The 21,215-nt window shown below is 47.2% G+C and overlaps 2 protein-coding genes across 2 annotated transcripts; both read right to left on the bottom strand.

Annotated features, from left to right (window-relative positions):
- Positions 1-15: 15 nt before the first annotated feature.
- LOC142060917 (arylamine N-acetyltransferase, liver isozyme-like) lies at positions 16-3,878 on the bottom strand. Its single transcript, XM_075101280.1, has 2 exons — positions 3,752-3,878; positions 16-922 (listed from the first exon to the last, which is right to left on the bottom strand). The coding sequence occupies exon 2, from the start codon at positions 915-917 to the stop codon at positions 30-32; it is 888 nt and encodes a 295-aa protein (XP_074957381.1). The 5' UTR covers positions 918-922; positions 3,752-3,878; the 3' UTR covers positions 16-29.
- A 3,841-nt stretch (positions 3,879-7,719) lies between these two features.
- LOC142060920 (arylamine N-acetyltransferase, pineal gland isozyme NAT-3-like) lies at positions 7,720-11,337 on the bottom strand. Its single transcript, XM_075101284.1, has 3 exons — positions 11,229-11,337; positions 10,952-11,140; positions 7,720-9,773 (listed from the first exon to the last, which is right to left on the bottom strand). The coding sequence occupies exon 3, from the start codon at positions 9,764-9,766 to the stop codon at positions 8,897-8,899; it is 870 nt and encodes a 289-aa protein (XP_074957385.1). The 5' UTR covers positions 9,767-9,773; positions 10,952-11,140; positions 11,229-11,337; the 3' UTR covers positions 7,720-8,896.
- Between the last annotated feature and the right edge of the window lie 9,878 nt (positions 11,338-21,215).

The raw sequence follows: 21,215 nt of genomic DNA on the forward strand, positions 1-21,215 counted from the left end.
TTAAAGATCCATCTAGCGCAGCATTAGGATTAGAAATTATCCACTAAATTAGGTGGCAAGCCAGAAATGTTTACTGGTACGAGTTTGTTTTCCAGCACTATATTGAATTTGTCTTTCAGTGTCTTCTCAACCTCTTCATCCGTAAGAGTTGTGATCTGCACCAGGTCCCTGTCCTCCATGTAGTTATACTTCACCTCAGTGAAGGTCCATCCAACTAAGGCATAAAGCCCTTCAGTGGTCTGGAGAGTACAGATGGACTTCTTCTGAAGTATGTTATCTGGAGACACTTGTAGGTATGTGTTTAGCTCCTGAAAGTCATTTATATGTCGTGGCTTGAGAGTGAATGTGTATATTTTTCTGATATTCCCCAGTTCTGGAGTATGGGTGAAAGGGACACTTTGCTCAGGAATATAAAGCTTCCTTTTGACTTTCTCAAAGTACCAGGTGCCATTGTCTTCCGTGAAGCGGAAGATGCCGGGAACCTGGGGTTGATCCTTCCCAGAAATCAACATCATTGGCTGCCACGCCTGGTAGGCACCGCCAAAACCAGCATCTACTATGTAGGAATTTCCCTTGATCACCACCTTCAGCAGGATATGATTTATCTCAGCAGTGTATGCCTGCTGTGCTGGTTTATAACTATTTCCTCCAAGAATACAGATGTCATACCCTAATTCTTGCAAGGCCCAAAATAAAAGGTGGTTGCTTTCCAGGCACCATCCACCACGTTTCTTTCTCACAATCTTGTCGTAAGTGGATTGTAAATCCAGTTCAATGGTCTCCCCACAATGCATGCTGAGGTTTTCAAAAGGAATTGCCTGGATGTGATGCTGGAAGACGACTGTTAAGGTTTGCAAGTCTGCATCCTTACAGGACTCATTGTAAGAAATTCTTGCGAAATACTCTTGAATGTTCATTTTGCCTGTGTGAACAGAAAAATAGCCAGTTACTGCTGTGGGGCTGTCAAGGGGTTTACTCCTATTTCTATAGCACAGGTTAACCAGCCTGCAAATGTAGCCTAGGCCATTTTATTGAGGATTTGAAAGAAGCCTGTGCCCTTGACAGATGAATGCAGGCTAGACCTGCCTGTGCCATCTGTATTTCTTAAAAAAGAGGTGAGGGTAGGTGCAGGTGACAATAATGCTTTCACTCTCTCGGACGTTGCCTTCAACCCAGGTGGATGTCTTTCCTATGGGAAGACATGGCGTGTGGAATAACAGAATCTCGGGCCCTGGGTGACAAAAAAATTTTTGTCCCACGTGACAAAAAAGTTTTAAATCTGACAAACAACAGGCTTGCAGAAAAGCTGCTAGACCATACTGGCATAAAAGTCACAGCAATTTCTTACTGTTTCTTTTACCATAAACAGGTAAGCAATTCTTTATTTATCCCACAGGTGATTTAACTGGAAGGTTTTACGTTCATGGCTACAGCCAACTGGGATTAGAAGCTCAGTGTGTCACCATTTTAGACAGGCTTCCACGTGAAGCAGATTGTTGTTTTTTTAAGCTCTTCAGTTTCCCTGTGGAGTTCAGGCAGAGCTCTGACCCTGGCTGTTGAAAGGAAGGAACTGTTCATTTTTCTAACCTAAGGGGCAGAGGAATTGATAATTATTAAGAATACGTCCAAGGCATATTCATTGGCTTTTGGTTTCTTTTACCTTCTTTTACAAACCAAAGGCCTTAGTTTCAGATCAGATTGTTGGATATATTCTATGTCTTCATGTCTCTGATCTCATTTCCTTTCATTAGCAGAGAGAGACTGTCATTTGTACTGGCTGCGTGGTCAAGATGCAAAAGGTTCTGTATAACACTTATAATCCACTGACTCATCTGGTATCTGCAAGGATTTCTTTCGCCTTTAATTTATATTTAATTTGGCTTTTTTTCCATGCAAGGATATTTGTTTTTCCAGAACGATTCACAATCTGCTAAGTACTGTATTAATTTTGAAAAGGTCTGAGGATTTCTTGTTCCTTGAAATTGGTCACACGTTCCCTGGGAGGATTTTCCAAAAATCATTTAATGTAGATGAGATGGGAGAGATTACCTTCCAGCAGCTATTCTCAGCTTTGGTCCAGCTGCTCCCCTAGGAGTGACCAGCAGTTTGACCCAATGGCTCATGCGAGCACTCAAGTGAGTGCTGGGAGATTTTGAAAATCCCATCTCAAATACATAGGTGGAAATACCCCACCCCAGCAGGTGAGCACATCAGGTGACTTAATCTCTAGACTTTAACCCCAATTTTGATGCCAGCAGCACAACTCACTTGACTTAGTTTTATTGCTCCTGATCTGCACTGGTACCAAGATTCAGACTGGCTGATGTAAGAACACAGGAAAACGTAGCAAAATAGAGCACTATCCCAATAAGGGAATAAGAAATAAACACTTTCACTTCAAAAGGACCCAAAGAAGCTACATGAAAAAACAGTAATGTGTCTTTGATACTGCATTTTATGGGTTTTTTCCATCCCTTTTTTAGGACAAGGGCACTCATCGCTGGCAGGATCTCCTTGGAAACGCTGGCTGTAGAAAGCCATTCCCTCCCGAACAGACAGCGCCTGTGTACACTGGCAAGGTCATCCTGAGGTACTTTGCCTCATTTTTCTGTCTATTCCCACTTTTAGCCATTTTATGTAGCCAGATAGAAACATCTTTTCTTCATGACAGTGTCAGGCTGAGCCTCTGTGACCAGGAGGGTCCCAAGTAAGTCCATTAGCCTGATGGGTCTGATACACTTGAAATTTGCTTTCAGCAAAAAAACGATCAGTCCCTGCTCTGGGCCAGCAGCAGAAGATGTGATGCCCTCCCTATAACCTGTGTCATGCATCTGGATGTCCCCATTGCCCTGGTGAGAGTGCAGCGTATAACCAGTCCTGCCCCCTTCAGCTACGAGCCGCCTCCCTGGGGTGCTGGCAATGCGGCTTCAGGAAAACATATTTGGGGAAATTCGCAGCCCGTGCCTCAGTTTCCCCAGCTGCCCCTTCTCTGACCTCATCAATTTAAAGTCTGTATAGTAGAGACAGCCTCGTCATGGCTGACAAAATGGATGCTGATCTCAATGAATACTTAAAGAGTTTTAACTATAATAAAGCTGCAATACAAATCATTGGTGTTAGGGAGCGTTCATGTAAGGCAGCCTTTCTTCTTGGCACAACCATTCCCACTGTGCTAGCCCTCACCCAGGGGACAGTTTGCGTTCCAAAACCAGGTTGCCAAATATCTTAAGCCTCAGTCCAGATCTCAGCCTTGTTTATTTTTGCTCCCACAGCAGCCGAGCTTCATTCAGCATTTGTGCATGTTTGCAGGAGCAGCATGGTGGGTAGCGAGATTCAGACATTCGTTCTGCCTGTCTGCAAGTGTCCCTGGGGATCGCTGTGTCCTTTCATAATTACGCTGAATAGTTATTCTCTGCTGAAATTCATGAGAGGCTTCCAAGGTTGGATCCTCTTGCACATGCCTATACAATTGTTTGATTCTAAGCTACGCTGCAAGTCAGGAGCTGGGTTTTTAATACATTCTGGCTCAGCATAAAGGGGTTACTTTAAGTCTCGAGCGCTTGATCTTTGTACTTGGGCAACGTCCTTGCCATGCAACGCATGCTGTCAGCCGTGGGGTTGCTGTAATTTATACTTTCCTAATATGCCTACAGTGCTAAAATGGTATGCAGACACACAGGGGTGGGTTTTTCCAAATAGGCTGACCCACAGCTGCAGGATGAAGTCTAAAATCAGACACTCAGGTGCTTACCTCTCCGCCAGCGAGCTCAGGCTTTCCACCCTGGTTTGCTCCAAAGTTTCCAGGAAGAGTTGTACTGGGAACTTCTGCTCTTAAAGGTCCAGGCTGCCTTTACTGCCTGGCAGGAACAAGGTTTTCCTACAGCAGAAAAGGAAAAGATGGGAAAGAGTTTCTTCTTTTATAATATATTATATTCTGATGGTTTTATTGTTTGATTTGTATTGACATATACATAGAAAGTCCTGTCATGCAATACATTGTTAGGTGCTGTACAGTGAGCCTGAAAATTATCCAGTCCCCAGATTGCTTACAATGTTGAGTAGATTTTAACCTCACATGTTACTGATTGAGAGCTGAAGCCCTCCAGGAATGCAAAGGAGAAACACAGTATGGGTACTGCAAGCAAATTTTGTAAGTGGTTATAACCCCTACCTCAAAACCACAGGTCACCCGGGTGCTTCGGTCTCTGGAGCGCATTGATGGCTGCACCCATGCTGAAGCAGCAAAGCAATTGTGCAAATTTTGATAAAGAATTTACATTGTTGACACTCATGTTGATTGGATCCCTGCAGGAAGTGACTTATGATAGAGAGAGAGTAATCCAAGCCAAGAAGTCACTGATTTATTGGTGGGGGGTGGCACCTGTTGAATTAATCACATGGCATTGAGCTATTCTTCGTGGCTGTTAGCAGACCCCCAAAGCAACAAGTCATTCAGCTGTCTAAAAACCCTTGGGTTCAAAGGGCCCTGCCCTTCAGCAGCAAGGATGCTGCTCCTGGGGTGCGCTGTGCTCTCTGAGCCTGCTATGCCTTTAAGGATTTGTGTCCAAACTTAGTGATAAGGAAAAAGCAAACTAGTGCAATCAGAGATGAAGAGCCTGGGTTTTTTTTTTTTCACCTTCTAACAGAGAGCTGCAGTCAATTGCTCAGCAATAAAATCTGCTTCCGTGGGTGTGCTGAGCAGGAGGTCCAGAAGTGCTGAGCTGTGCAGCAAAGTGGGCAACAGCCAGAGCAGTGGACGGGGTACACGCTCGAGGACATGAGTCAGCTGAAAGGAAAGCAGTTTCTCCTATTCTTCTTTGCCCTTCACATGCTGAATCTCTGGGGCAATGGACATAATGCCCTTCCTCCGAGCCTACAAAACAGCAGAAAGCATGAGAAAAACACAGGCACAGGGAAAGTAACTGGCACAGCCCTTTCTAGGTGTTTCCCTAGAAAAAACTCCCATGATTTCCAGAAGGAACCGTTCCATCACCTTTCCAGGGATGGAGGTGAGGCTGACTGGCCTATAGTTTCCCAGGTCCTCCTTCTTGCACTTTCTGAAGACTGGAGCGACAGTTGCTACCTTCCAGTCCTTGGACACCTCTCCTGTCCTCCATGACTTTTCAAGGATGATGGAGAGTGGCTTAGCTACAGCATCTGCCAGCTCCCTCAGCCCTCATGGGTACATCCCATCAGGGCCCATGGATTTGTGAGGATCCAGTTTGCCTAGGTAATCTCTAACACAGGCCTCCTCAACCAAGGGGAAGTCTTCCTTTCCCCAGATTTTCTCTCTCACCTCTGGGGGCTGGGATGCCTGAGGGCCAGCTGTAGCAGTAAAGACTGAAGCAAAGGCAGCATTCAGGAACCCTGCTTCTCTGCATCCTGCGTCCCCAGGGCACCCACCTCGTTCAGCAGTGGGCCCACTCTTTGTTTTACTACTGATGTATTTGTAGAAGCCCTTCTTGTTATCCTTGACATCTCTCACCAGGTTTCGTTCCAACTGGGCCTTGGCCTTCCTCGTGGCATCTCTGCATACCCTTACAATGTAGCTATCTTCCTCCCAAGTGGCCAGCCCCTTTTTCCACATACCGTAAACCTACTTCTTCCATTTGAATTTTCTCTAGAAGCTCTTCTCTCATCTGTGTGGGTCTCCTGACTCCTTTGCTTGACTTCTTCCTCACAGGGATGCACTGATCTTGAGCTTGGAGGAAGTGGTACTTGAATATTGACCACCTCTCTTGGACACCCCTAGCTTCTAGAGCCCTAATCCATGGCATTCCTCCAAGCAGGTCTTTGAAGAGGCCAAAGTTAGCTCTCCTGAAGTCCAGGGTTGTAATCCTACTTGTCGCAGGTCCAGCAGCACATCTTGCCTCATTGGCTTTTCCAACACTTGTGTCAAAAACTTATCCTCGATGCTCTGCAGGGACCTCCTGGATTGTGCGTGCCTCGCCATGATGCTTTTCCAGCAAATATCAGGGTGGTAGAATTCCCCCATGAGAACCAGAGCCCAAGATTCTGAGGCTACTTCCAGATGTCCGTAGAAGGCCTTGTCAACTTCCTCTTCCTGATCAGGTGGCCTGTAGCAAACACCCACAGCAATGTCACCCATATTTGCCTGCCCCTTGATTTTTACCCATAGCTCTCGACTTGTTCTTCCTCCACCCTTACCCAGAGCTGAATACATTCCAGTTGCTCCCTCACATGAAGAGCAACTCCCCCACCTCGCCCTGCTGGCCTGTCTTTCCTAAAAAGCCTGTAGTCATCCATGACAGCATTCCAGTCATGCGAGCTATCCCACGTCTCTGTAATTGCAGTGAGATCGTGCCACTGCAACCACACACAGATCTCTAGTTCCTCCTTTTTATTTGCTACGATGTGTGTGTTAGTGTAGAGGCATTTCAGAGAGGGAACTGAGCAGGCAGGTTTTGTTGGAGGGGTGCACGAGGACCCACTATAGCCATGCACACCCTTTGGGTGGTTGGTCTGACTGTCATCTTGTGAGGCAGCTAAGGCAACTTTCTCAAGGCTCTGGTTGGCCTGGCTTATTCCCCCATGATGGCATTAGCACTGCCACATTGGACCCCACCCACCGAGTACTCCAGTTTAAAGCCTGCCTCACCAACTTGGCCAGCCTGCTGCCAAAGGTTCCCTTGCCCCTTCTAGGCGGGTGGATTCCATCCCTCCCTAACAGGCTATGTGTTCCTGGGGAAGGTCCCCTTGTCATAAAAGCCAAACCCTTGCTTTGGTACCAGCCTTGTAGCCAAGAGTTGATTTGCATTATTCATCTGTTATTGGCTGCCCATTTATCTCCAGCTAGTAAAATGGAGGAGATGACTTGGGCACCAATAGGGCTTGACAGTCTTCCTTGGTTCTGCCCAGGCTCTGGCTTATGGTATCATTTGTGCCCACATGGAAGAGTAACAGCGGATGGCAATCTGAGCTCTTGGCAAGCTGTGGCACCCTCTCAGTGATGTCTCGGATCTTAGCTCCCAGAAGGGAGCAAACCTCTCGTTACTCCTCTCAGGTTAGCAGATGGGCGCCTCAGTGCCTTTTAACAGAGAGTCACCCTCTACAAGCACTCGTCTCTTCTTTTTACAATATCTCCTCTGTTCTGCTGGTACAGTTGCACCTTGCACACCTTGCTCGTGAGTGTCCGCAGCTGTTAAAGCTTCATTTCTGTTGTCAGTAGTCATGCTGGAGGGTGGAAACTGAAGTAGAGCCCTGCTTTTGCAGGTCAACAACATCCAAAGTGCCTCATTCTCAGTGGTGTCCGCTACAGGAATGTAGTTCTGAAACCATCTATCTATCCCCGCCTTGGCTCCACTAATACTGCGCAGCCTTTCAACTGATTCCTGCAACTCAGCCACCTGACGCAATGGCTCATCAACCCATGCACACCTTGTGCAGGTACTTACCTTTACACCAGGAGAAGGGTCTGGGCACTCGCTTCAACTTATCACCTGTAATGAAGCCTCCTCCCTTACCAGTTCCGTCTGGGTGGTGCATCAGGCACCTCTGGGGCTTTCTCTGCAGCAACACTAGTTTTAGCTGAGGCAAGCGCCCACCATTTTGGGAGACACCTAGAGCATTTCCCTGGGCCCTGGACCTGTGAGCAGGGTGCAGCACCCTTCTGCGTGCATAATACAAAAGGGGCAGTGAGTTACGGTATTTTTAAAAGCCCCAGCTGCAAAATATTAGCACATACAAATAATCACAACGGCAGTGATTAATGAAATATTTTACTTTGGGGATACACGGTGTAATTTGGGGAAAAAACAGCTGAATATTTGTACTTCACAATTCCTGATTTTTTTATTTAATTGTTATTCATTTGTATAGTTTACTTCATTATGAGTGCATAGTTGTAATGCTTCCATGATTTGGACATAACGGAGCATCAAGCATCAGCTCAAAGGGCAAAGTGATTACACCTGAGTAATTTCTCATACTAAAAATCTGAATCTTTAGATATATGATTAAGATTCATCATTTCTCCTTACATCAATATAATTAGTATCACTGCAAACATGCCCTCAGTAGAACAGATATGTTTCAGAAAAATGATTCTGTGCATGTGTTTCAGTTCAGCCATGATAATTAAAGTGGAATAACTCTTGGAGAACAGTATGTGAGGAACGTGCATCCCCAGCAGTCCGCTGCTGTGTGGGAGCAAACAAAATGCACCCATGCATTTTGGAGATGTTGTCAGGTCAAGAAATACTGCTTTTTGGTTATGTCACGGAGAGAACAGGGGTTGCGTGAAGTCTGAAACAAGACAGAATTGTCCACTAGTATTTCTTATCATCAGTCTTAGGCCGTACATAGCCCATCCGTAGGTATTCGCACAGTGCAGCACAGGCGTGGCGCTGTCTGACTGCCACGTGAGAGGATGCCACGAACGCAAGAGCAAAAAGGACGGGCTTATGGCTTAACTGCAGCAAACTGGGCACTGGATGTCTTTGTTTTTCTGGCTATTAAATTCCAAAAATAATATACTATTCATTTAAGTGGTGGGTATGATTTTCCCCAAGTGGCAGCACAAAGTAATAAAGACAGAGCCATGCAGCTCTATCACGCTGCCCTGCTACTCTGGGTGTGTTTGGAAAAGCTTCAAGAGATGAAAGGAGTAGGGAATGGGCAGAGTCTGCTTCCAGCTAAGCAACAAACAGAAGGAGAGTGATTTGATTGAGCTGGGAAGAAATTATTTCTACCCCAACCAAAGAGAGAGGCAGGAACGGTTGAGAAAATCTCTTTTCTTTTCCAGATCCATGCTAATATGTTCTGCCTTACACCGGTGTAGGTGGAAAGAGAAAGCTTAACCTTCAGATGCTTGTCAGAAATGGGGGAAAGTATTGCATGTAATGCCACTGGATTGAATTATAATTCATGTAGTGAGTTAAAACAGAGACAACCTCGTTGTATTGGTGGGTACAAATTTCTTGTCTAGTGTTATATTGAATTTCTCTTTCAATGTTTTCTCTATTTCTTCATCTGCAAGGATTCTGATTTCCACCAAATCCATATTATCCTTAAAATTGTACTTTATCTCAGTGAGTTTCCACCCCACAAGAGCCCGGATGCCGTCAGCAGTCTGCAGGCTGCAGATAGACTTTCTCACAAACATTGAGTCCAGTGAAGTCTGCAGGTGGGTGTTGCAGGCTCTGAAGTCTTCAATGTCTTGTGGCTGAAGGGTAAAGAGATAAACCCGACGGCAAACTTCTTCTGCGTTATGGGAAGTGGAGATGCTTTGGTTGGGAACCCACTGCTTCCTTTTCACCTTCTCAAGGTACCAGACCCCACTCTCCTCCACAAAGCGAAAGACCCCAGGAGTCTGTGGCTGGTCTGCCCCCGCAATCAGCTCCATTGGCTGCCACATCTGGTAGACCATTCCAAACCCACCATCCACAATGTAGGACTTGCCATCAAGCACCACTTTCAGCAGCAAGTGGTCAGTTTCATCTGCATACCTGTCATACTCTGGGACATAAACTTTAGATCCCAGAAGGGTGACATCATAGCCAAGGGTTCTCAGGACCCAAGATAAAAGGTAGTTGTTTTCCATGCACCAGCCCCCACGGTTCCTCCTCACAATCTTGTTGTAAATTGCTTCCAGGTCCAGCTCAATGCTTTCCCCGCAGTGGATGCTGAGGTTTTCAAAAGGGACTGCTTGGATGTGGTGCTGGAAAATATCTGTCAATGTAGCCAGGTCCGGCTTACCATAGGAGCCCCGGTAAGAAATTCTGTTGAAATACTCCTTGATGTCCATGCTGCCTCTGAGAGAAGGGAGAAAAAAAAATAATGGGTTGTGTCAGAAGTGACAGAAGAATCTTCCCCATCCCTTATATCGGGGCGCTCATCAGTATGGGCAGCCTGCTCAGAAGAGGAGCAGGATTTGATTAATGGCCCTATCAAAGGCAGCTGAGTGTGAGCATTAGCGCCGAGGGAAGCCAATGGGACACTGCTGATGAGCACAAATGTTATTTTTAATTGTTTCTTTTACAGCTGTGACGAGAGGCTCCAGCTGTGCTAAGCACATTTCAGTAGAGAGTTCCTGCCCAGCAAAGCTACAAATCTCCATGGGAAGGAACAAAAACAGTAGCAGCACCGTTTCCCTGCTAGAAATTATAGGAACTGAGACTCTCCACATCTGTACTGCTTGACTCAGCGAAGCAGAAAACCAACCCGCCCACTTTTGCAGAGCAATCCAGAGCCTCCTCTGAAACCAAATCTGAAATAAATCTGCCCTGCCATGGTATTTCCTTCATTATTTAGGCAGCCTGGCACGAGCTGGCCTCACCAGCTCCTGCTCTCCATGCTGGTGGTAGCAGACATGACCCAGAGCACAGAAGGGGGTTATTTTAGGGCATAAAAGGCTGGGGGAGATTTTTTGCTGCATCTGCCATGATCCACCTCCCCGCAACACGGCTTCGCTCTCCAGCCCGACTAATCACAGCCCTACACCAGCAGCAGGAGGAAACCAAGGTTTGGGCCAAAACTACAAGTTTTCAGGGGGCCTCACATTTTCTGACATCTTTTTTAGGATGCATTTGCTCTTTCAACTCATAGTCTCCCCAGTGGTGGGTGGCTGCCCATGGGTAGGCACCAGGCATCACCCTCACCATCCCAACCACAGCAGAAGGGCTCAGTGGGAGGCTGTGTTTCATGAGCACAGAGTGGAAAGCAGCTCAAGCCCTCCCAGCCCTTGATGCAGCCAAATGCTTTTGTTATTCATCCCCATGCAATGCTAAATTTCAGGTGTCTCTGAGTGCAGCAGTGAGCCACAGCAGGCAAAATACATATAGTAACTTTTACTTAAAGGGAAAATGTTGGTGTGTGGTTGTCTGTCTCTCTGCCATTACACCATTTTATGCAGTATTTTGTCTTCAGATTTAACTTCCTCGTTAGGGAGCACTCAGCTAACAAGATTCAGCATTTAAAAAAAAAGGCTTACCTGGAAAATCAGTTCAACCACCACTGTATCTCCGGACTTTGGGCGGTTGGTTTTAATCTAAAGCAAGTGGAGCGGCTGGCTGTCCTTTACCTAGCGCAGACAGGGCTTGAGGACTGTTCTCCAGCTCCTCCTCAGGGGAATGTCTTTTCCCTCAACTTGCTTTCACCCGCCTCTGTCAGATTGCAAAAGCTGAAAGAAAAAAAAAAAACCAACAAACTCCAGAAGGGTGGAGCCTGAGAGCTGTAGTGAGCGAGCAAAAGCACCAGCACTGACTCACCAGGCACGCAAAATCTGATTGCTACTGGAGCAGAGGCTGCTTTGCATTTTCACTCGTTTCATGCTTCCTGCAGGCACTAGCTTGGGCTCTGATGAAAAGGGTATTTTTTTGGCTCAGTAGCCGGCTGAATGCACTTGGGTAATATCATCCCCCCACCCCCCTCCCCCCGGTATTAGGTTACTATATTTGTTTGGAAACGCGGGGAACAAATCCTGCACACATTCAAGCTGAGAAGGTTTTTGCACTCGTTCTGAAAAGCAGCAAGATTTTGGCACAGTAATTTGCACCTGCAACCCCCTTGCCCCAGTCGGCACACACAAGTACTTCAGCCTTGCCTTTGCTTAATTTCCTCTCTATGACTTCCATGCGTTTTCTTTATTACAGTGAATGTCATAGAATGTAAGAAAGCACTGGGACAGCAATGTGTCTTCTTTGGTCTTTGCCCACAAGCAGCACCCGAGGTTGTCAGGGTGGTGAAGATGCTATTGGCAAAGGGATGACTAGGGAGTGCTAACAACACACCGGGAGCTCCATCGTTTTGGTGCGTTTCACACTGCTTTTGTATCTGCAGACCTTGCTTGCGTTTTGCCAAGGTCAGCTTTACTAATTCTCGCCCATACACAGCTGGATTCTTCCCTGTTAGTCCCCCAACAGTAGTTCCAGTCCTTCACATTTACTACCAACAGCAAGTTTAATTCAAGCACTGATTTATTGGCATAATTAGCAGAGATAATAAATCAGACCAAACAGAGACGTCTGTGGTAACCCATTACACAGCTCCACTCCCATATCAAAAGTTGGTTCTTTATCATCCCATCAGTGGCCAGTGTTTGACCCCGCAAGCGAGATCCAATGCCCAAGGCGAGAAGCGCTGAAGGGAAGGGATTACCTGTCCCTGTCGGGCTCCTCTGGGCAGATCCAATTTCATACAAAGAGAAGTTCATATTCCTGGGTGGATCGTGCTGTACATGGAATAATCCCTTCTCTTCCCACAGGCTGAGCGCCCCTCGTTTTGACAAAGGGAAGCCAAAAGCCGAGCAGGCGGACCCAAAGCCCTGGTGGGAACCGTACCAAGACGGCGGCCCTGGACCCTTCGCTGTGCGACGTCTGAGCAGACCCAGCCGTGCCCCTTGCCCAGACTCATTTGGGACCGCAGATGGTGCCAGAAGTGGACGCTTGCCATGCTCCCTCAGGCAAATGTGTGAAGTGCGTGGGATCTGTTCCAGCTAACTCTGGGGTCCCGTTAAGACACAAGTATTGTCTAACCAAGTAGGAGCAACACCCATTTCTCCTGGTACTTTGACACTCAGCTTTTCTCAGCTCCTCTCCCTATCACATAGCTCTGGTATCGAGCATTTTTTCCCCATGTCTTTCAAATTCTCAGCCCAACTCACTATCCTATACCATCATTCCTGCATCATTCTCCTTTTCCTTCCCATGCTGCACGTTTTGGTCCTCAAACTATTAAAACCACAAACTCTCATTCTCCCCAGGCATGCCCAAGGCCGTGAGAGAGCAAAGCTCACTCAATGAGTGCTAGAGGTAAGAAAAGGCTGATCATCAGCCAGGAGCCTGCCAGCGCCTGTTTGCATTTCAGCTCTGTGCCAGACCATTGGGGTTAATTTCAGGCTTGGTGGGGCAATGAACTGCAATCAGGGCTGCTGGGTAATGTGGCCACGGTGTGCCCACGCCCGTCATCCAAAGCAGCAAAGGGCAAAGCTCAGCTCGGGCCGGCTGGGTTGTGGGGAGCGTGACCGCGGGGTGAAGGTGCAAACGGGAGTGGCCTTGCAAAGGATATTGCTGTCCCCCTGGACACTGTAGTGCAGTTTCCCAACCTTGGCAGGAGCTGAAGCTGGTTGAGCTTTCTCCAGAAGACATTCAATGGAGTAGAACTCACTTTTATTTATTTACAAATTAGAACTGCTGACAACATTTCATTTATTAGTGAAATCCTTCTCTCATCCTAACTGTCCTGAGAGGCTACATCAAATATCCCTCCCTCCCTGCTTCTAACAGATTATTATATGTTGCAATGTTTGCCTGGAGAAATAAAATCCTAGGGTGCCCTGTTTGGGATAGTAGTCAAGTGTCTGCTCGCTGTTAAACAGCTCCCCTCTACAATGACCGCCATGATGGGCTGTATAACAATGCAAGGTCTATTCTATTCTATTCTATTCTATTCTATTCTATTCTATTCTATTCTATTCTATTCTATTCTATTCTATTCTATCCTACTCTATAGTATACTATGTACTATAGTATGCTGAATAGAATAGGATGCTAAGTCACTGGAAAAGGAAGCACTACACACCCTGAGCCGAGTGGCCACTCTAGCCCTTCATTTTCAAAGGGAATTTAATAGATGTAGGCTGCCCTAATACAAAACCGGTAAATAATATTCATGGTCTATAAACATATTCATAATGGCAGAGCTCCCTCATGCTTTATACACATCACCTTCCTTATGTAATTATAGATATCAAAGAGCTGTGGCTATATATCTTTCCAGGTTTGTATTCCCAGCATCCATCACGTGCGGTTTTGGTGGTGCCCGTCCCACCGGCCAAAGGATGAGCCTGCAGCTATGGCTGCAAGTTTTGCCCATGGGACTACAGAAAGGAGTAGCTGTGCTGGACATTGCTTGGCTTTTGCTCAGTGAGAGAGACACCAAATCTCAGTTTCAGTGTTTCCACTGTCTGAGGCATCTTTCTGAAGGCTGGTGAGTGTCCAAAATTATCTTCTCTGATTATCTTTACCCAGCCAATGTGAGGTTTTCCACACAAGCCAGCAGCAAGAGTGTTAAAGCCGACCGAGGAGGCCACTTTGGTCTGTAGGGCCTTCCAGTCCTGAGGGTCTCAGCATAAATCTCTTACTTGTAAGTGGTGGTAATTCAGTTACATTCCATTACAAGGGGAACAATCAGCTTTTCTACATGAATGGCTTTATCACATAGAGCGTTTGAAGCAAAAAACCGTTTTAAGTAACTGCTTGGGTAAAAAACATGCCCATACAGCCCACTGTTATTTTCCCATGAATCGTGAGAGCTGCAGTGGGACAAGTCGGGGTGGGATTCTCCTCCAAACGTGGTCACAGCACCATGGGGACACCCTATAGGGCTTTAAACTAGGTTCAAAGAGGGGTGCAGCCAGGCCCACCAGAGAGGAGCCTAGGGGTGGCATGCCTGGGTTGGGGGTGAAACCAAGAGCCCAGCTCAAGTGCATCTACTCCAATGCACACAGCATGGACAACAAGCAGGAGGAGCTGGAAGCCATCGTGCAGCGGGATGGCTATGACTTAGTTGCCATCACAGAGACACGGGTGGGATGACTCTTACAACTGGAGTGCTGCAGTGGATGGCTATAAGCTCTTCAGGAGGGATAGGCAAGGAAGGAGAGATGGTGGGGTGGCTCTATACGTTGGGAGTGCTTCGGTTGCAAAGAACTTAGCGATTATGATGATAAGGTCTAGTGCTTATGGGTAAGGATGAGGGGGAAGGCCCATAAGGCAGATACCCTGCTAGGAGTCTGTTATAGACCAGCCAACCAGGATGAAGAGGTAGATGAAGAGTTCTACAAGCAGCTGGAAGAAGTATCTTCCATCTCCCAGGGAGCTCAGGCACCCACCGTTTGCTTATGCCTGAGATTCTACTTTTGCAGCTTAACTTTGCAAGGAGTGCGCAACCTCCCTCCTCGCTCTGCATCTGACACACTGCCGCACAAACATCCCAGTGCTTCCCAAAGCAGTACGTCATATGCACCCAGAGCACCTTTGGAGACCCACAACATTAATCTTTCTCTCTTCATTTCAATGTCTTATCTAGAAATTGGATATATTCTGTTTTACTGGCTTTTTGTGCAGATAAATGCTCCCATGATTAACCGGTTAATAATTGCCATCCTGTTACGCTGTCATTGCCGAAGGGAAGTGCGACAGTGTAATATGTAACGGGGCACAGGCATTGCTGGCTGGACCCTGAGACAGTTTCATTCCACGCTTTCTAACAAGAGCTGTCCATCACGCTGTCAAAAGCCTCCTTTGGACATTTTCCAAGTGGGAAAATTTGGAAATTTGGAAAAACCTGGGGCTGAAGTGCTGTTACAGAGGTGCAGCTGGGCAAAATGGGCACCCACGGCAGAGCCTGCAAACAAAGCAGATGGTCTGTGGGGAAATACTCGGTCGCTAAACACCAGTTTCTAATTCTCTTCAATTTCACCACATTTTCACCATTATGGGTAACTGCTTGGTAATTGCAGGGCAACGCATTTTCTTGCTGTGGGGACAGCAAGGCCTCATTTGAAAATAAAGATGTTATGTTGGTCTAGTCCAAAAATCAACATAAGACAGCCCATTAAAATTAATTAGCCGATCATTTGTAAAATTTCTGTACTCTTGCCAAACTGCTGTGGTTTACCCCAGCGGGCAACTAAGCACCACGCAGCCGCTCACTCACCCCCCTCAGTGGGAGCAGGGAGGGAATCGGAAGGTTAAAAGTGAGAAAACTTGTGGGTTGAGAAAAGAACATTTTAAAATTTGAAATAATAAATTTTTTTAAATTGTAATGAAATGGAAAACAACGAGAGAGAGAGACTGAGGAACAAAACTCAGGAAAAACAAGTGACGCAACCACCCACCACCCACTGACCAACGCCCAGCCAGTCCCCGAGCAGCGATCGCTGCCCCCCCGGCCAACTCCCCCCAGCTTATGTCTGAGCATGACATCATATGGTATGGAATATCTCTTTGGCCAGTCTGGGTCAGCTGTCCTGGCTGTGCCCCCTCCCAGCTCCTTGTCCACCTCCTGGCTGGCAGAGCATGGGAAGCTGAAAAGTCCTTCACTTAGCGTTAAGCACTGCTCGGCATCAACAAACACATCAGTGTGTTCTCAACATTATTCCCATACTAAATCCAAAACACAGCACAAGACCAGCTGCTAGGAAGAAAATTAACTCTATCCCAGCTGAAACCCGGACACTAAACAAACGCATAAATTGGCCTATGATCTGGGCACACGTAATTCCACCCATTTGGGTATGACCTGCCTGTGCAAAGAGGATCCACAAGTTTACAGCCTCTATCGTTATCAAGCACATAAATGCCTAGGTATTCAAACCTGTGTGCCGTGTGCAAAAAATACTGTTGCAAGACATTTTAAGAGGAGAATACTCCCAGCTAACCCATAGGTGCACTGACTAAAAGAGAGTTATCTATGTGAATAAATAATGGGGGGGAAATGAAAGTTCACTCAGCCCTATGAAATTTATTTGGTGAGCTCACACTTGGGATAGCAGAGAGGTACTGATGAACCACTCACCATACCTCTGCAACTGGCATATGAAGCAACAGAAAGCACGTCTCAAAGAGAAGTAGAAATGTTGGACTAGATGAACCCTGAGGCCCCTTCCAACCTGTGATTCTGTGATATTCCTTAATTTTCCTCAATGGAAAATATCTTGGCTTTGTGATTCATATGTTCTCCATATAGTGATCGAATTGATGTTACTAGACGATTTATGTATTTATCTATATACACACATATCTACCCTCAAAGTGCAAGGGTTATGAATGGGTAGTATAATTGGCTTGGGAGGGGGGTTATTAGGAGGGTAACTCGTATGATGCCATATCCGCCTAGTTTTAGGAGGAGGACGGCAAGTAGTATAGAGCCTGTGATTGGGCTTCTATGTGGGCCTTGGGGAGTCATAGGTGGAGTCCATATAGGGGGGCTTTTACTATGAATGCTGTTAGTAGGGCGAGGCCGGATAGTAAGTTAGTTCAGGAGTTGGTGGGGGCAAGGTGGGTTAGTTTTAGCCTTGTTAGGTGGAGGGTGCCAGATTGGGTGTGTAGGTGAAGGATTGTGACTAGTAAGGGGAGTGAGCTGATGAGGGTATAGAATAGTAGGTAGATGCCGGCGCTTAGGCGTTCTGGTTGGTTTCCTCAGCGGGTGATTAGGATTAGGGTTGGAATTAGGGTTGCTTCGAATGAGATGTAGAATAGAATGAGGTCTGAGGCTGAGAATGCTAGGAGGATGAATGGTTGGATAGTGATTAGGGCTATTAGGAAGGTTCGTTTTCGTGTTGGGGGTTCATGTTGTAGGTGAAAAAACACAATCTTTGCCCACGTGCCTATATGCAGCACCAGTCACCATTTATGCGCCGTCGGTCATGCCATGACCCTACCAAGCCCCAGCCTCGGCCGGGTTACATTGTCCCTGTTCCACCGAAGCCATGGAGCAATGCTCCTGGCACTCGCCTGGCTCTGAGCCCGCTCCTCCCAAAGCTCCTCCAAAACAAAGCTGTTGTTTCAGCGTAAAGGCTCTCACTGACTTCACTGGGAATTTGGATCAGCCCTAATTCAGGCAATCAGCCTGGAAACATGCAAAGCGGGAACAATTACACGAGTTCTGTCATTCCCATTCCTCAGGTTTTTTCTTTTTTTGGAGGTAGGTGGGAGGGAAACCTTTTGTCTCAGTGAAGAGTAAGGAACAGAGTACAGTGACAGCAAAGGGAAGAAAACAACTGTGCCTTAAGAAAACAGATATTCATCGCAATCAGGGGACTGGAGCTTCTCCCTTATGAGGAAAGGCTGAGAGACCTGGGGAGGATCTTATCAATGCTGATGAATATCTAAAGGGCAGGTGCCACTGGGATGGGCCGGACTCTTTTCAGCGGTGCCCAACGCCAGGCCAAGGGGCAACAGGCACAAGCTGGAACACGGGAAGTTCCACCTGAACATGAGGACAAACCCCTTCCCTGTGCGGGTGCCAGAGCAGGGGCACAGGCTGCCCAGAGAGGCTGCGGGGTCCCTTCCCTGGAGACATTCACCCCCCGCCTGGACGCGACCCTGTGCCCCTGCTCTGGGGGTGCCTGCTCAGGCGGAGGGTGGGACGGGGTGAGCTCCAGAGGTCCCTTCCAACCCCTGCCATTCTGCGATTCTGTAATGGAGACCCTGTGCATTTTCATCCCATACAGTAAAAAGGCAACTGATTTCCATGCAATGGCGATGGTACTTGCTTTTCCTCATCACACCATTGGAAATTGATGCTACGTCCAGGTCAGTGTTTCCTCTCAGGCTGATGCTGAGGATGCTGTCGTGCTGGAAGATTGTCATCCTCCTTTCCAAACTGTTATTTAATAGGAGCTGTGGTATGAAATTCTGGTGAAATAGTCCTTGAAAAGTAACCTCCTGCTTTTAAAGCAGCTGGAGGCACATCTCTGCTGCTCCCCTATTGAAAATAAATAGACCTATCGTGGAGAAAAGCCTACGGTTCAGCCACACACCGTGAAGTCCCACCGAGACCAAACCCAACGCTAATTTTGTCAACTCACACTAATGTCATTTTTAATTGTTCTCTCGGCAGCTGTGCTCAGAGCCTGCCTAGCACCAGGCGCTGCGCCTCGTGTGTCATCGCTGCTTCTGCCCAGCGCAGCTCGCGACCTCCCCCAGGCCAGAGCAAATGGAGACAAATATAACGTTGACAAATACAGTGCTGTCACTGGGGCTGGAGACGGGGACCCTGAACCCAGGCAGGTGATGGAGGGAAATGCCGTCAACGCAGCATAGCTTTCTGCTAAAACAGCAGAGCTGTGCAAACCCTTGGGGAAATGTCCAAGAGGCAGCAGGACTCAGCGGCCGGCCAGGTGAGCAAAGCGGCTGCAATGCCCTTTTTCCTCCGATTTCCAGCTTTCATGAGAGGCGCTAGGCTCCCCCCAGCCCTGCAGGGAAGCTGGGGTGAGCGGGTCTGTCAACCCTTCAGCCAGCAAACCCCATCCCTTTGATCAACACTGAAAGCACTGAGCAACCTCACCAAAAGCAATCGCCTGTCCCCTCTCAGCTGTCTTGCCAGGTCCTTACCCGCTTCGCAATTATTCTTCTAATTCCTGCCTATGCCAGCGTACCTAGTAATTTCCCAGGTAGTGTTGTATCAAAAGCTTTACTGAAACGCAGCACCTGAAGTCCCACTACACACATTTCTTCCTTCAAGACAATCGCTCACCTGATCATAGAAACCCAGTAGTTAATTTGGGCTACCATTTTTAATAAACCCGTTTTGCTGAAATTTCTCGCAACCGTCAGAGGCAGCCATAGCATTTCATTTTCTCAGTAACGTACCATTTACTCATACCTGAGGCTTGGGCTACAGCAGGGTACTTCAGCAGGACAGCAGAATATAAGCCCAGCCTGACCAAGTGGGCATGACTGTGGGCAGACTGCCCATCTGACCGTGCCGTGGGTCAGTCAGTAACCTGGAGTAGAAAACACTCAGTCTAAACGTCACAAACCCAGTGGGTTCCTACTGCCGCTGAATGCAAACCCAAATCCCGCTTTGGTTCAGGAGGCAAACCTGAACTGTAGCTTTGATGCCCATTTGGTATTCTCTCTTTATTTGCTTTTTCCTCCAGCGTTGGCCCGGCGCTCAGGCGTTGCTGCCGCAGCACCGCACATTCCTACCGCAGAACAGCATTCATTTTGCTTTTCTCTCCCTGGGGACTAGCATGTACTTTTCGAAGCTGCACATTCATTTTATTAGTTCTATTCCCAGTCTCCAAAATGTCGAGCTTCTTTTATATGAATGTGCTGCAACTTAGTACCATCAGCAAACTCCACTGAAACAGCGAGAAACACAGACCTAGCAAAGATCCCTGCGGAAACCCACCCACAGCCCTTCTCCAGTGCCACACTTTGCTCTGTATCATCCCCACAGCACTTTAATTCACATAATCTACCCTCATTTGTAACCCACCTCGTTCCCTGGCCTCGGTTAATGATCTCATCTTGTGTGCTATGTGTTTATAATGCTGGCTAACAACAAATGTTTTATTTTTTCACTGGTAGCACCTTTGTGAAATATTTATGATCACTAGATGTCACTGTAATTTTACTCTGTCTCCAGCCTGACACAACCAACGTGATTCCTGGGCTCTAATGAGCTCGCTTGAAAATGCTTTTGAAGAATTTATTACTGATCAGAAAAATACCCAGCTGCTATCCTGATGGAGGGTTTCCCGGGGTGGGAGGGCAGAACCGGCCTCACTCCAGGCTTTGGCTGAGTTTTTGTGGGCAGTTGTCAGGCTGAACAATGCCTGAACAACAGCTTGAACAATGCAAAACCATGCAACCTTGGAGCCAAGCGTTCACACACGTGTCTTTGTGTGTACGTTTCATGGGTCTCTGCTCACACAGGTTCCTGCTCAACCCATGAAAGTCCTCTTAAATTTATGTGGAGTTATTAAACCCCTCCAGTGCGTGCATGCTGCAAAATGTGTGTGCAGATACACACCACCCTGGGCTCTGTGCGGTTCACCGGGGCTGGCAAATCTACAAGGCTGCTGGTTGACTGCAGATTCCCCTGTATCCTTAATCACCAGATGCCCTTAAAAATTTCTTGTTTGGACACTAAAGCAAGCTTCTGGCCAACAGTACCTGGTCCTGATGGGTGACTTCAACTCCCCAGATATCTGCTGGAAGAACAACACGGCAGCTCGCATGTCATCCACCAAGTTCCTGGAATGTATAGAGGACTTTCCTGATACAAGTGTTAGAAGTGCCAACCAGGAAGGAGGTGCTGCTGGACTTGCTATTCTCAAACAGAGAAAGCCTGCTTTGTAATATCTCGGTTAGTGATAGCCTTGGCTGCAGTGACCACAATATGGTGGAGTTTGGGATCCTGCTGAGTGTGCTGAAGGTCAGCTCTAAGACAAGGGTTCTGGATTTTAGAAGAGCAAACTTCATTTCACTCAGGGCTCAGTTGGGAGGGATTCGATGGAAAGCTTCCATGGAAGACAAAGGAGCTAGTGAGTGCTGGGAGTTCTTCAAGAACTCTCTATTGGAAGAACAAAGACAACTTATCCCCTACAAAGGAAAGGGAAGTAAGCGGAGCAAGAGGCCCCCATGGCTCAACCATGACCTCCTGGGTCTACTCAAATCCAAACGGGAAGCATACCAGAGATGGAGACGTGGAGGATTATCTGTTAAGAGCTACAAGGACAT

Source organism: Phalacrocorax aristotelis, chromosome 8 (genome assembly GCF_949628215.1).
Source record: "Phalacrocorax aristotelis chromosome 8, bGulAri2.1, whole genome shotgun sequence".
NCBI classification, from domain to species: domain Eukaryota; kingdom Metazoa; phylum Chordata; class Aves; order Suliformes; family Phalacrocoracidae; genus Phalacrocorax; species Phalacrocorax aristotelis.